The sequence below is a fragment of the Melospiza melodia genome, chromosome 13, assembly GCF_035770615.1.
Source record: "Melospiza melodia melodia isolate bMelMel2 chromosome 13, bMelMel2.pri, whole genome shotgun sequence".
Lineage (NCBI taxonomy): Eukaryota > Metazoa > Chordata > Aves > Passeriformes > Passerellidae > Melospiza > Melospiza melodia.
The window spans coordinates 8,901,863-8,916,949 of NC_086206.1; the positions used below are offsets into that span (position 1 = coordinate 8,901,863).

General features: G+C 44.1%; 1 protein-coding gene across 1 annotated transcript; it reads left to right on the forward strand.

Moving 5' to 3' along the window:
- The first annotated feature begins 11,220 nt into the window (after positions 1–11,220).
- LOC134424168 (cytochrome b-c1 complex subunit Rieske, mitochondrial) lies at positions 11,221–14,163 on the forward strand. Its single transcript, XM_063167710.1, has 2 exons — positions 11,221–11,431; positions 13,414–14,163. Exons 1-2 carry the CDS (start codon positions 11,221–11,223, stop codon positions 14,022–14,024), a joined length of 822 nt encoding a protein of 273 aa, XP_063023780.1. The 3' UTR covers positions 14,025–14,163.
- Positions 14,164–15,087: the final 924 nt, after the last annotated feature.

Sequence of the window (15,087 nt, forward strand, 5' to 3'; positions counted from 1 at the left end):
TAAATGAGGCAGATGCATTTTTGACAGGGATCATATGTAACTATGGCTGCCCCAATTCACTTGCTACTAAAGCAAAAGGCAGACTTCAGTGAGAGCAGGGTCTGGCCCTAAAATCATGCACTGTGGTCACCCAGCAGCTGCAATAGGAAGGGAATACAGATTTCAGCCCAGCCATGGGAATCAAGATCTGTCTGCCCCTGTCCTGGAAGGGCACAGGACACCCACACCCTGTTTGTGTGCTGCTGTGTGAATCTGATGGGACCTGGACAAGGAAAAGTGATTTCCACAGCCCAGCTGGGCAGTTTTCATTCCGTGCTCCCACAGGCAGATTTTCCTGCCAGCACCAGCACTGCCAATGTGCTGTTCAGAGCAATTCCTTTAAGATAATGAATTTCAATATTTAAAGATCTATTTCCCTTCTCTATTCCTTCCCATTTCCATATTTTGAAGATGAAAGGATTATGCTATTTCAGCCTTTGCTCTTGTTTTTTTGCTGTATTAAGTATTTTTAGGCTCTTCTTTCTACCCACAAAAATAAGTGCTTATAACATTCATTTTGCTTTAAGAAATTTATTCTTGCTTTCAAGCTGCGGAAACAACTCTTACCAAGTATTATTTTTATCTTTCTTAGAGATGGATGATTTATTTTTAATTGCTTCTTTAGGTCAGGATGCTGCTTACCAGTGTGCCTACATTTACTGTGCTCATTAATTTAAGCTTTTTAAAAAAGTAATATGTCAAATCACTTTTTGCCTCCTGGAAAGGGAAGTCATGGTAGATAAGACAGATCAATTATTAATCAGCATTAACCAAAAAAAAAAAAAAAAAAAACCCAAAAAACAAACTAAGGAGCATCTTAGAGACCTGAGTGCTCTGTAGATGAATTTATACCAGGTCATATTTTTCCAGCAGAAGTTCTCCTAGGAAATTAAATCACAGGGAATGGAAGCCTAAATCCTCCTATTGAGATCCTCTGTTTTAATTTCAACACACAAAACAAAAATCCCACTTAATTTTTTTTAAAAACAAGAAAGAAGGAAAAAAGAGAGAAGTAAACATAAAAGAGAAAGAACTATCCCCAAGGTTACACAAAGATGAACATGAAAACAGAGACCACTGCCTGCTCTCCAAAATACTAAACTTCAGTTAATCCCAATTCTGCTGTCCATCCCCTCAGAATTAATAAATTAATATATTCATAGAGGTACAGGATCCTAAATCCAGCAAATAAATTGATCACCTACAGAATTGCAAGTAAATTCACCCTTTTTTAATCTCCTGCCCTTTAATTTAACAAATATGAAAAAAAAAACCACACATAAAATCTCTTGAAAAAAATATCTGCTTCTCAGTCCTGCATATTTATTTCATGGAGCACGGAGGAGAGTCCATAAACATCCATAAAATGATTTATAACCTGTTCTGCTGTGAAGCACAGTATTGAAAAAAAGCCAGTCCAGAACTGCCTTGAAAATGTGAATCAGTGATCCAGTATTCCCTATGTTTTATATAAAGTGCAAAAATAGCTTTGAACTCTAACATTATTTTTGTCTATTCATTCTCTGTTTGGGAAAGTAAATTTGGACATGATAGTGTAACTACTACACTGTGCTGAAGCTTCTGCCAGAGAATAAATTCAGTATAGAGACAGTTCATCTGTTTCTAGAAATAAATAAAAGTTATTGTAACAAATAAAAAATGCCTTGTGTCAGACGCCCCAGAAAAGAGTCCACAAACCACACAGAAACTTTTCTCAATAATCATCTTTCACTTTGAAGAACAGCATCAACCCTAGAAATGCAGCCACTTTTAATCCTGGGATATGCTGCTGAGTACAAACACATTCTCATCACTTCCATTTTCCCAGGATCTGCCACAGGGATCACACCCCTGAAATTCTAAGATTTGGAAGTTCTCACCGGTCCATTATTTCCTGCCTTGCTACTCTTTAAAAAATGAAGTAATGGGAGTTTGTTTCTTCAAACAAAGGACAAGGCTGTTATGGAATCAGGGTGATTTTACTGATTTTAACAGTGCAATCAGAATATATTGCTTTATTTTCCTTTCAGTCACTTTGGTGCCATAAGCATTTTCCTATAAAACCTGGTTAGTATGTTCTACAGAATCCCTGGTTTTATTTCAGTTTCTCAGCATCCCTTCTGCTCCACTCAGACTCATGTTCTGCCAGTTTTAACTGTTTATGTCATAACAGGCAAGTCCCTTCCTCAGAAAATGTCACTCATGGGCCCTCATTGCTTTATGAATCAACGCTGACTTTGTGCCAGCAGTCTTGTTTTTTAAATAACTAATTTATTCATTACTCCACGGTAAAGTGGCTTTTATTATCAAATGAGTCTGCTCTGAGAGCTGAACTGACTTCCTCTTTTCACAGAGTTCTTATCTCATGGATGTGACCTTGTGGACAGAAGTCAACCAGCAGCAGCACACCGAGTGTCAGAGCTGTCCCCAGTGTGGCAGACAAATCCACTCTAAGTGATCACTGGAAGCTGTACCTTACTTTGGGGATGCATTCCAGCACTGAGGTCAATCTTCCTGCACAGACAAACCTGAGGAAGGCATTTCAGTGAAGCTTATGTTGTTGTGTTAAAGAACTAAACAGAATCACCCTGTTCGTGTTTTTAAAAGCTTTTCTGCTTTATAGTGTCCCTGGAGTGAAATTCTGAAAATACAAAGCAGTATTTTAGAAGCCCAAGTTTTCTTTGCTGTGTCTGGCAACAGATTAAGTGAGCTCAGACAGAGCACATGACAACTTCTGAGCTCTGCCATATTATGTATTTTAAATTGAGATAACAAATAACTTACTGCTCGGCCTGCTACACCACATTCATGGCTTTCTTTTCATGTTATACTTGATAGTAAAGAAGGTTGTGTTATTTTTGTAAAGATTTTGTATGTGCCCCTCTTAAGCTAATGATGGCAAAGGAACCAATCTGCCTGGGATTAGTGGAACTGAGAGCTCTGAGCTTACACTGCTTCCATTCTGGGCTGTAAACTGCCTGCCAACGTTCACCTGGTCCTCTGGCACCTCTTTATGCTCTTTAATTTTAAGGAAAGGCAGCAATATATTTCTTTTAAACATGACACAGAATTTGAGAAGGACACTGGAAACTAGACCTTTTTATAATGTATTTTCTACTGTCTTTTCAGACTTCAGTTAACAAGGGAAAATTTAAAATTCCTTCACAAAATCACAAAATCCATCTTCACCACAATGCCATGACACACTCTGCAACTGTTCAGCATTACTGCAATAACTAAACTGAAAAAAACAAAGAAAAATGAAGAGCCTGTAGCAGTAAAAAAATGGACTGATGAATTGAAAGGCAGTACCCGGCCTCCTTATTCTAGCTAATCTAATTATTGTTTAATGATAATAATTTATAGCTTAATAAGGCACACAGAGTTACCACTGACAACAATGCAGGGGACAAAATTATAAACATGCATTCACATAAGCACTGCAAAAATCAACCTTAATCATTAAACTAACCCACACACCTGGCCCAAGAAAAGCGCAAACCCTCCGCAATTAGCTATTTCTGAATGAGCTTGGAAGCATAATCTGCATTTTTATTCACATTGACTTCCTTTGCTAAATACACAGGGATGTGTTTCAAGAACTGAAATCAGTGTATTTCTCTCAACTACACTGCTCAGTTCAGATTAGTTGTTTATTTAACTGAACAAGCATTCCACAGCAATTTACAACCACCAAGATTATCATCTGATATCCCTGAGATTGATCCACAGAGAGACATTCTCTGAACTGGTTGGAAAAGTAAGTTGGCCAAATTGAGAAAAACATTTACACATTCAGTGACTCAGGAAGAACTTTCCACTTACATGGGCAGGGGCTTTGTATGATAAAATTACTATTTTCTGTATCTGCTGAAAATCTCAAAGTGAAAATCCCAGTATCCCGGTACCTATTTAACACACACAGTGCACCATTATGCTTTGATCACCCACCACATACCTGGATCTTCTTTTCCTATCACTTCTTCAGGAGAAGGTGGGCAGCCCAGGGGGTGGCTGGGAGCTGACCCAGGGGAGGTTTGGGTTGGAGAGCAGGAGAAGGTGGGCATCACTTCTGATGAAAAATCTGTAATTTGTGGTAGAAACATTTGGTGTGAATCTTTCAAACATTCTTGTATTTCATAATACTCAGTTTCATCCTAACTTTAAAAAAGTTTTCTAATTATTTCCATATTTTATTCTGACTTTTCACTCAGTAAAGAATGCTTTGTAAGTCTGCCTCAGCAGATTTCATTAGTATATGTCTACTTCTTGCACCAAGGGTCACTAAAAGTATGAAAATATGAAATATAACCAATCTAAAAACTTGGAGTAACTCCACTGGGAGCCATTAGGAGCAGCCTCAGTAGCATAATTATTCTTGTAACTAAGCAAAAAAGAGAGGAAAAGGCTTTTATTTATTCTTTCTATATAAAGGACAGAAAATTAAGGTACCACACACACACACACAAAAAAGTAGATGATTAAAAAAAATCTTTTGCATTATAGGGAAGTTTCCACAAGCTACTGTTGAAGCAGGTGCTTAAAACTAGCCCTAAGATGATGTAGGTGATGATGACAGAGGGCAGTTAGCTCAGGGCAGGCACAGGTCACCCTTATCACCAGATAAGATAATATATATTTTACCCAGAGCTCAAGCTGCAGTGGGAGGGCAGGCCCAGCTCTTGGTTGTCAGCAGGGTGGTTTTGAGGTTCCCTGCAGCAGCACAGACCTGCAGCAATGCAGCTCAGGGATGCAGGAATGCACACTGCAACATGGCGCAGGTTCCTGGAGAAGCAGCTCCATTGCACTGCAGCATCCAGCTGGGAAAAGGCTCCAGGTAAAGCCTCTGCACAGCAATTGTGAGGGGAGGAAAGGGACAAAGTTATGACATGGGGACACTTTGACTGCATTAGCTCTTAATGGCGTGGCTCTGGATTGCCAGCAGCTCCAAGCATTACAAAAAAAGCTCTTCCTTTGCCATTATCTGCTTTATGCTGGTTTAAAGGCAGCTTGAAGCCAAGGTTCGGCAGCCTTGATCAGGGAAAGGCTTACAGGAGAGCATAACAATGGTCAAGATCTGTACTGTACACCCTAAAATTGAGACAAAGTGATTTCCTTTGTCACTCCTTAAGGGTTGAACCTCCTTATTCTGCCACTTCACTGAGGTTTCATAGGGGCATATCTACATACACAGTAGCAGGTGAGATTTTTTGGGCCTGCATCAAGCAGCAAGCTTAGCTCAGGTGCTACTATTCCCCTCCCTGGTTCTGCTTAGTAGTCCTAGGAAAATGGTTATTCTGAAAAAACAATTTATGGCCCTCTGAAATGTCATAAATATTCTATTTCTGTAAGCTTTGTGCTTAACTGTGTAACTGTGAGAGATCTGCTATCAATCTCTGAAGAGTGAGTTGTTACAGCATGTACAGCTAAAGCTTTAAACAACACCTGAGCTTTCACCAAGCAAAGGCAGGGCAGTGACATTCAGCACACTGGGAAGTGCACTAACTCCTCATCCCTCCCTGTGCCCAGCTCTGGGGAGAATTTCTTGTTCCCAGCCCCACAAACATTGCCAGCTGGGCAGCAGACACAAGATGGAGTTCTTCAAATGCATTAATTGCAAGAAATACATAAGCAAAGCAAAATAAGCCAGGACTCTCCTTTTTTCAGCCTTTCGGATTTTAGTCAAAGATGGTCATGAAGCTGAAAAGTATTGTTTCCATCTTCAGGTGCTATAAAAAGCAAATATATAATAGTGGAAGCCAGATAGGAGTCAAACACATGCCCTTCAAGAAATGTCAGGGATTTTTCATGAAACGTAAGAGAGAAAACAAGAGGAAGGGAGAAAATATTCTCCCTCAAACTGACATTTTGATGATGCTCCAGGCAACTTGATTTAGGCTTTAGCTGCTGCCTTGCTGAGCAGCCTTTGATGCTGCTCCAGGCAGTTCTCATCTAGCCTTTGGCTTCTGCTTGGTCAGACACCTTTTGGTGCCATTTCTGATTTGTGTGAGCAGCTCTTATCCATTTCACTTATATATGACTCTTTTTGTCCATGTCACAATTATGTAAATGTTTGATGTAATCTTAGATCTTAGGCTTGGTCTTTTTAACTCAATTTCCTTCAATTTTTTTTTCTTTTCCTCTCTTCAACTGACTCAGAAAATCCTATTCTTTCTGCCCAATGGAATGCTTCACATGCTTGCTTTGAGATTATTTTTTTGGTGCAGAGTAGAGAAGTATGCTTTCATTGTATGTATCCCTTATTTTAATATTTTATACACCAAATATTGAGTGCAAGTCTGTCAGAAACAGATATTCCATCCCCTTCTGCTGCAAGCAATTTATCTTGGCCTTATTGAGCAGGGCTGTAAGAGATCTAGAATAAGATGGCTGCTGAGGCTGTGAACACCTGCTGATCACCCCTGCATTAATAGGAAGAGTAGTAAAAAGCTGACAGCACATCTCTTCTTCCCTCATGATACCTGAATTTACTTCTTCCTTGATTGAAAAAGACCTGAATTTAGATTAGACTGTAGCACTGAGATGTCATTATTTCTACTAATTTGAGAAGCAGGAGAGAAATGTTTGACCAATCAAATATTCCTAGATTTCCCCCCCTCATTTTTACTGTCCATTTTCATTCCTCACATTTCATATTTATTCCTTTAGATCACACCCTGTGACTTTTCAAAGTGATAGATCAACTTGAAAGAACCTTCAAAGAAAGTCTAACTATTAAAGGGTCCCCATAATATTAACCTTAAACAAAGTGTATTGCATACACAAATCTATCTTCAAATGTGTATGACAGGTTCCCCAGTGCCACACCACAAGACCAAAATCACTGTAAGGGACATTAATTCTGCAAAGGAACCACTGCAGACATTTGGAGCTGCTCTCAGAGTAGGGTGCACTTATCTAAGCAGATGAACAATGACTGCTGTACTAGTAATGCTCCACAGGTAAAGTTTGGTGGTTTTTTGTTTTCTTGGTTTTTTATTTCTGAACAAGCTTATTCAGGGAGAAAAAAAAAATATCAACAATTCAAGAAATAAATGTAAGCCCTGAAGTCTCAAGTTTAGTAGCACTGAGTTTTCAGGGCATAAAAATGATGCAAGATGGCAAAGAACTCAAAGATAACTTTCTGGTGAGATCAAATTGCCTGGGGTGACCAACATTTTAGCAAAAAGCCATCCAAGTTCTGCAGTTTATCTCTAAGGAAAACAAACACAAGAATGAATTCTGCATGGAGAAAGGCACTGTACATACCCAAAAGCATTACAACACTTATCATCTACTTCATAATGCTGCAGCCCTGACATCTTATAGCTTTTGTATTGATGCAAATGAACTTTTAACTTTAGGAGGACAGGAACATTAGGCAGCATAAATTTACATGAGGCTAATGCCTGTATGAATGCACAAAAACAATCTCAGAGATCTGTCTGGATGGTTTACACAATGACATGCTGGCATTTTACTTTCATCTTTAGCTGGCAAATGCTCAGCATTGATGCTCAGTTATACAATCTGAACAACAGTTCTCAGAGAAACACCAGAATTTGCTCAGTCATTTTAAAATTAAAATTATTCTCTTTTTGAAATCTGATAACAGAATTTAGTTCCTTTTTGCTGTAATATTTCAATGTTTTGTGTTCTAACCATACTGGAATTTGAATTCAGATTTAAGTCTTTAAAAAATTTACAACAGTTCTTTCCCAAATAATCATAGAATAAACATTAAGGAATTGGAAAGGACCTTAAAGATCATCTTGTCCCATCTGCCATGCTCAGGGACACCTCCCACTAGACCAGATTGCTCCAACTCCTTCCAACCTGGCCTTGGACATTTCAAGGCTTGAGGCATGCACTGCCTCCCTGGACACCTGTTTTGGTGTCTCACCACTCTCACAGTAGGGAATTTCTCCCTGGTATCCAACCTATATTTCCCCTCTTTCAATTTTCCATTTCTTCTTGTCCTATAACTGCTGTTCCATCACAGTATCTCATTTTGTCAAAAAGCTCCACAAGTATCAAGCAGATTTTGCCAAATATCTCTAAGAACAGCCCCCTGCCCTCAAGTCAGAATAATATATTGTTTGGGATGAGGCCATATCTGCCAAACAGCTGAGCTGGGTTAGCAAAGTCAAAATTTGCATCATTGCCAAAACTCAGAATCCTTAAAAAAACTCCACCCAAAAAACAACAGAAAACCCCTAAACCCCACACCTGTTAACAAACCCTTCCATAAACATTAGCCCAAATCCTCACTTTCATGTGAACCACCAAATCTCTCCTTTAGCTGTACCAGCACCTGTTCAGCTGGGAGCAGGTCTCTGGTGGGAGCTCTCACAGAGAAGAGCAGAAGGGCAGGACCAGCTCTTTTCACTCTCGTGACTCAGGACTTGAGGAATGGCTGGGAGCTGCCCCAGGGGAGGTTTGGGTTGGAAAAGGAGAAGGTGGGCAGCCCAGGGGTGGCTGGGAGCTGAGCCAGGGGAGGTTTGGGCTGGAACAGGAGAAGGTGGGCAGCCCAGGGGTGGCTGGGGGCTGAGCCAGGGGAGGTTTGGGTTGGAACAGAAGGTGGGCAGCCCAGGGGCTGGCTGGAGGCTGAGCTAGGGGAGGTTTGGGTTGGAACAGGAGAAGGTGGGCAGCCCAGGGGTGGCTGGGGGCTGAGCCAGGGAAGGTTTAGGCTGGAACAGAAGATGGGCAGCCCACGGGTGGCTGGGAGCTGCCCCAGGGAAGGTTTGGGTTGGAACAGAAGGTGGGCAGCCCAGGGGGTGGCTGGGGGCTGAGCCAGGGGAGGTTTGGGTTGGAACAGAAGGTGGGCAGCCCAGGGGCTGGCTGGAGGCTGAGCTAGGGGAGGTTTGGGTTGGAACAGGAGAAGGTGGGCAGCCCAGGGGTGGCTGGGGGCTGAGCCAGGGAAGGTTTAGGCTGGAACAGAAGATGGGCAGCCCACGGGTGGCTGGGAGCTGCCCCAGGGAAGGTTTGGGTTGGAACAGAAGGTGGGCAGCCCAGGGGGTGGCTGGGGGCTGAGCCAGGGGAGGTTTGGGTTGGAACAGAAGGTGGGCAGCCCAGGGGTGGCTGGGAGCTGCCCCAGGGAAGGTTTGGGCTGGAACAGGAGAAGGTGGAAAGCCCAGGGGTGGTTGGGAGCTGCCCCAGGGAAGGTTTGGGTTGGAACAGGAGAAGGTGGGCAGCCCAGGGGCTGGCTGGGCTCTGGAACAGCTGCTCGGGGCACTGGCACAGCTCCAAGCCTGGCTGAGCCCAACCAGTGCTTGGAGAACCCCCCAGGCACACAGTGGGACTCTCGGGGTGCCCTGTGCAGGGCCAGGAGCTGGAATCAAGGATCTGATGGGTCCCTTCCAATTCAGCACATTCTGACTCTATGATCATAATTCTATAATCTGTTAGGAATTGAAAATATCACATTTCTGTAGCTTTTTTCCCTCCTAAATGATGATTATAAAACTTGTGCTGTTAAAAGGGCCTTCCCAGTTTTTTGCCCTCTCAACCTGAACACTGTTTATTCTCACCCATCTATTGAGTGTTAGCCCCCACAGTTTCTATAAATTACCTTTGCTGCAGAATATTATTATGGTGTCCTTTAATTAGTGCATCACCAGTGACTCCAGTTACCAACAGAACAGTGAACTGAGCTGGGTAAATCATTATCTGCTGAGGCTTAGATGTCACAAATGTGCTGGGAAAGAAATAAATTATAGATCAATAGTACTGGGACTGGAATGATCCATCCCACCTAATTAGAACCACCATATTTCAGTACAGTTAACAGTTAAAAAGAAAATGAAAAAGTCAACCCTTTAAATAAATCTTAATAAGGCCAGTCCTTAAACTACCACTCTACAAAGATGGGGGAGGTTTTAATGCACAATCATAAAATAATTTAGTAGCAATATCATTAGGAAGATCTGAATTTCAAAAGAATGGTTCTTCATAGAGCCAGTATGAACCACTAAAGCTTCACAGCCTTGCCTGAATCGGCTGGGCTAGGTAGCTGGGAAATTGTGAGATTTCTAGAGGCTGGTTCAGCCTAAATGTCTTCAAACACATCTCTGTGTCAAGTTCATCCTGCATTTTGGGGGATTTTCAGGAGCTTGAACTGGTTAAAAGGGTTGACTGGAGCAGGTATGCACCCATCTGTGTGTTCACCTGTACCAACTAAATCTTACCACTGGAAGCTGTAACAAGTCAAACATATAAACTAAAATAAGGCAAAAAATTCCAAAACTGAAATAAAACAACAAAAAAAACACAACAGGTATTTATTTATTTGCTCCAGTCATTAGTGGAAGAGTGGTTCTCTCCTTTAGCCCAGAGTGATGTATCTATATGATGTATTTATGTGAAATATTTACTGCTCCCTAGTAATTAACCCCCACCCCAGAACAGCCCCTAGAGTGGATTCCGTTGCTGTCAAACACACTTTGAATTCTCTAACTGTAAGTAAAATCTATCCCTCAACCAATTTATAAGCTAAAAAAAAAAAAAGTTTTTCCCCAACTTGAAACTAGTCCAGGACGACCAAAGACAAAAAGAAGAAAAAAAATAAATGAGTAAGCTAAGAGAAAAATAAGAAACTAAAAGGGGCAAAAATCATGCAGTGCACAAAAACCAGAATGATAAAGAGCGTGTATTGTCCTAGAACTGACACAGTTCTCTTCTAAGTATTGCTATTACACAGCTCAAAATCACATCCTAAGAATAGCAATGAAAAACCACGTGAACCCCTCCATGGTGTTTTGTGTCACATCGCTGTGTTCAGAAGGAGCCGCGTCCTGCAGGGGAGGCGCAGGAGCCCGGCCTGTCCCAAAGCGCTCCACAAACCCCGAACTGTCCCAGCCTGATTTAACCCCGCAGGGACCGCGGTTCAGGCCTGCAGCACACAGCCTGCCCGTCCCAAGAGCCACAGGGAACAGCCCGAGGGAGAACTGCAGCGCGGAGAACGGGAAGGGGTAAAAGGTGCAGGAAAGGGAGAAAGAATTTTTAAAAATATAAAGGAACAAGGCGAGGCAAAGGAGGCGCATCCCCGCAGCCCTTCACGGCGCCCGCTCCCTCAGGGCTCCGCGCCTGCGTCACCCCCGCGCGCCGCCGCCTGACGTCACCGCGGCGCCGTGACGCGTGGCTGCGCGCGCCGGCGGGGAAGGTCGCCGCGGGGACGCCGCCATGCTGTCCGTGGCCGCCCGCGCCGGGCCCTTGGCGCCCTTCGTGTCCGCCGCCGCGCACGCCGTGCCCGGCCCGCTCCGCCCGCTCGTCCCGGCCGCCGCGCACCGCGAACACAAGGTGCCGCTGGACGTGAAGCGGCCTCTGCTCTGCCGGGAGTCCCTGAGCGGCCGCGCCGCCCGCGGGGGGCTCGTCGCCAGCGCCAGCCTGAACGGTGCGGGCCGGGGGAGCGGCGGGGCAGGGCCGGGAGAGCGGGGTCCGCCGGGGCTCAGCCGGGACTGCCACGGCCGCCGGCTCAGCGGGGGCCCTGCCAGCGCTCCCGGGCACCGCCCGGCCCGGCCCGGCCCAGGGGGGAGAGCCGGGTCCGGTCCGCGGGGGAGGGAGAGGAGGCGGGCGGGCTGCGGGGCTTCGGGCCGGTCGGGGTTTGTAAACGTTTGGTTCCGTTGTCACCGCTGTCATTGTCTCGCACTTACAGCTACAGAGGTTGCTCAAGGGCACCTGAATGGCAGCCTCCTTTCAATGACTCAGAATGGGCAGGCTGGAGGGACACAGGGTCTCTGTCACCTCTGCCCGAGCACAGGATTGTGTCCGGGCGGGTCGGGATGTCTCCGCTGAGGGAAACAGCTCAGTGATTTTTGTTCTACCGCAGAGGAAATGCAGCTAAATTCTGTCATTGGGGGAGGTTTCTGACTGCAAGCACGAGAACAGAGGGGTGCAGCGATAACACACCGAGTGTTTGACCTAGGTCGGGAAAGCATCGGCCCGGGAGTGACAGCGAGGTGTTCTATGGAACCGACCTCTGGCCCGGGGCTGGGCTGTCCCTGCCGAACGGGGCCGGGCTGCCGCCGGTGGATCGTGCTGCTTCAGCTGCTAGAGAGCACACACGTTTAATTCTGGGAGGGCAGTGCCGTGCTGAAGATGCTCGGTATCAATTAGAGCTGTGTACTTCACCTGACCCTCAGCTGTAAAGGGTTGGTTCAGGTGAAAATTCTACAAATCTGAAGTGACATAGGTGACAGTTACCTGTGCTCTGCATTTCTATTAACATCAAACATGCTTTTCACTGAGCATAGCAAATTTTGTAGAAGTTAGTCATATTACATGTTACTAAATGCTTTAAGTCTTATACTGAAATAACTTAGTATGGAGCACTATTTCAGAATTTCGATTTTCAGTTTAATTTCCTTGCAGTTAGAATCCTATAGCAATTACCTTCTCAATGCTAAGTTACTTGTATATAAACGTACTTATTATCCTCATTGTACTGCATATAAATCCCTGAGAACTTAAGTACTTTGAGACATCTGTTAACTTTGTGCCAACTGCTAGAAAATATAAAGACTAAGTAATACTCTTCAAGTAACAGGTTGTACTTTGGCAAGTAATGTGTTCTGTCCTTGCCATGCTCTTTTCTTTGGCTTACAGATTTTCAGTGGAGGAAGCAGATTTCTTGTGCTGGAGAAATTCATGGGAGGCCTTTTAGTTATCCTTATATCCTGTTACTTGAGCACACAGGTTTGATGGGGGAATCCCACTTGAAATTGGATAGTTGTTAGCCTTATCCCTAATTTTTTTTAAAAGTGAGCTTGGGGACTGAAGGTTTGAAATTATTTACTGTGCCTTTTACCTAAGACAACAATTTAATATGAAAGAGGATGCCTGACATTTTTAATTTTAAAAATGTTTAACCACACACTTAGTACTATTAAAGGCATAGAAGTTACTTCAGACAAAAAATAACACAAAGTGTTACACTGCATACGTGCAAACCTCACTACATCAGATTTCCTTCTTAGCAGCTCTTTACAAGGAAACATTTGAGTGGAAAACAGGTTTGTCTTTTCTGAGCTAGTCATGGTGTCCTACTGGGGTTTTTTCTTGAAATTTATTGAAACAGCTCACTTTTTTCCCCCAGAAGCCCAGAACTTTTCATAGATTTTCTGCACCTTGATCAGGTTTCTTTTTCAAAGAATAGGGAAAACAGTTTCACAGATCACCTGTTAACCTACCAAAAATTCCCTCTGAAAACCATTTTCATACAACATAAAATCAAAATCCTTAATTAACGGACTCCTACCCAAGCTTGGGAATAACCTTTACCTGTTACTCCAGGAAACCACTGAGAAGGTACCATTTGAGATGCGTGGCAGTGTGTTGTACCTGCAGTGGTGTCACGTGCTGTCCTTTCCCGTGCAGCCCCCACCAGCGTGCGCTGTGTCCACAATGATGTGGCCGTGCCCGACTTCTCTGCCTACCGCCGCCAGGAGGTGCAGGATGCCAGCGCCTCCTCCCAGGGCAGCAGCGACTCCAGGAAGGGCTTCTCCTACCTGATGACTGCAGCCACAGGTGTAGCAACAGCCTACGTCGCCAAGAATGTCGTCACCCAGTTCATTTCCAGCCTGAGTGCCTCTGCTGACGTGCTGGCCTTGTCCAAGATTGAGATCAAGCTGTCTGACATTCCAGAAGGCAAGAACATGGCTTTCAAGTGGAGAGGGAAGCCCCTGTTTGTGCGTCACAGAACCCAAGCAGAGATCAATCAGGAGGCTGGAGTGGATCTGTCCCAGCTGAGGGATCCTCAGCACGACCTGGACAGAGTGAAGAAGCCCGAGTGGGTGATCCTGGTGGGGGTGTGCACTCACCTGGGCTGTGTCCCCATCGCCAACTCGGGCGATTTCGGCGGCTACTACTGCCCCTGCCACGGCTCCCACTACGACGCCTCTGGCAGGATCAGGAAAGGCCCCGCGCCCTTAAACCTCGAGGTCCCAACTTACCAGTTCATTGGGGATGACACGGTGGTGGTTGGCTGAGAGAGGAGTGCCTGTTCACTTCATGTTCCTGGGAATGTACACCATACTGTAAAACCAGAAATTAGCTGTCTAGATTCTCAGCCAGAGCTGTGCTTGAATACTGGGTTCAATTTCAATAAAAACTTGGAGTGAGCACTTGTTTCTGACTTAAAATAAAGTGTATTTCTTTGTGTACGCGTTTCTAGTGTGTCCAGCCCAGGAGATGCTACAGCAGACCCAGAACACAGAGCCCTCCTGAAGGGCTGCTGATTCAAGGCATTGAGCTACAAATCCACAAAGAGATGTTTTAGCCAACATTGGTCCTGCCAATACAGCACAGAGTTGGTGTTTCATTGCATGTAGAACAGGAGGAGAAATAAGATTTACTGTTTCTAGAACGAAGCAAAAAGACACCAATCCCGTACTGTGTTTCCTTTTCATTCTTTACCACTACTATGAAAGTATTTCTGTCCTGCACTGATGCACTCCCTCAGTTGCAGAATAGAAACCAAAATCCTCAGAAACTACAGAAAAGTCAGAGAATTTTCAAGATGCAAATAATAAAAGCCTATTCACAATAGACTGGTAAAAAACCTGGATTGCTAGAATTAAACATTACTAACCAGAGATTACAATGTGGTCTGACATAATACTGTTCTGTGGATATAGTGAGGAGAGTTCTGTGTGACACCACGTGGACAATAGGGGTGTCATTCATTTCAGGGACTGTCACAAACTACGCAAGTAGCAGTCAATTAAAATTGAAAACCATTGTATGCAGCCTGTTTGGTGAACAACTCACATCCTTTGTGCATGCAGATATTAATTCTAAAGTATATTTTTCTTTGTGCCATATGAAAGAAAAGACATTACTTTCTCCCTCTCTTGAAATGGATCCAGAGAGCACATAACTCCTGTAGCTGAAGCAAAGGGACAAGTAAAGAAAGGTTCGGGCAGGTAAAGTTAAAGGCATAAAGACCCAGATTCTGACTTGGATCCCAAAAAGCCCACCCAGAGGAGCCCTTGACTGCCCAGGAGCCAGGGGTGGGTGGGTGGTTACAGTGGACACTTGGAGCTGCAGTGC

Bases quoted from the DNA above. Each gene is read 5' to 3' on its own strand.
- LOC134424168 (XM_063167710.1), top strand. From the start codon at position 11,221: ATGCTGTCCGTGGCCGCCCGCGCCGGGCCCTTGGCGCCCTTCGTGTCC. The intron at 11,432-13,413 runs GTGCGGGCCGGG...TTTCCCGTGCAG, and splicing joins CGCCAGCGCCAGCCTGAACG to CCCCCACCAGCGTGCGCTGT.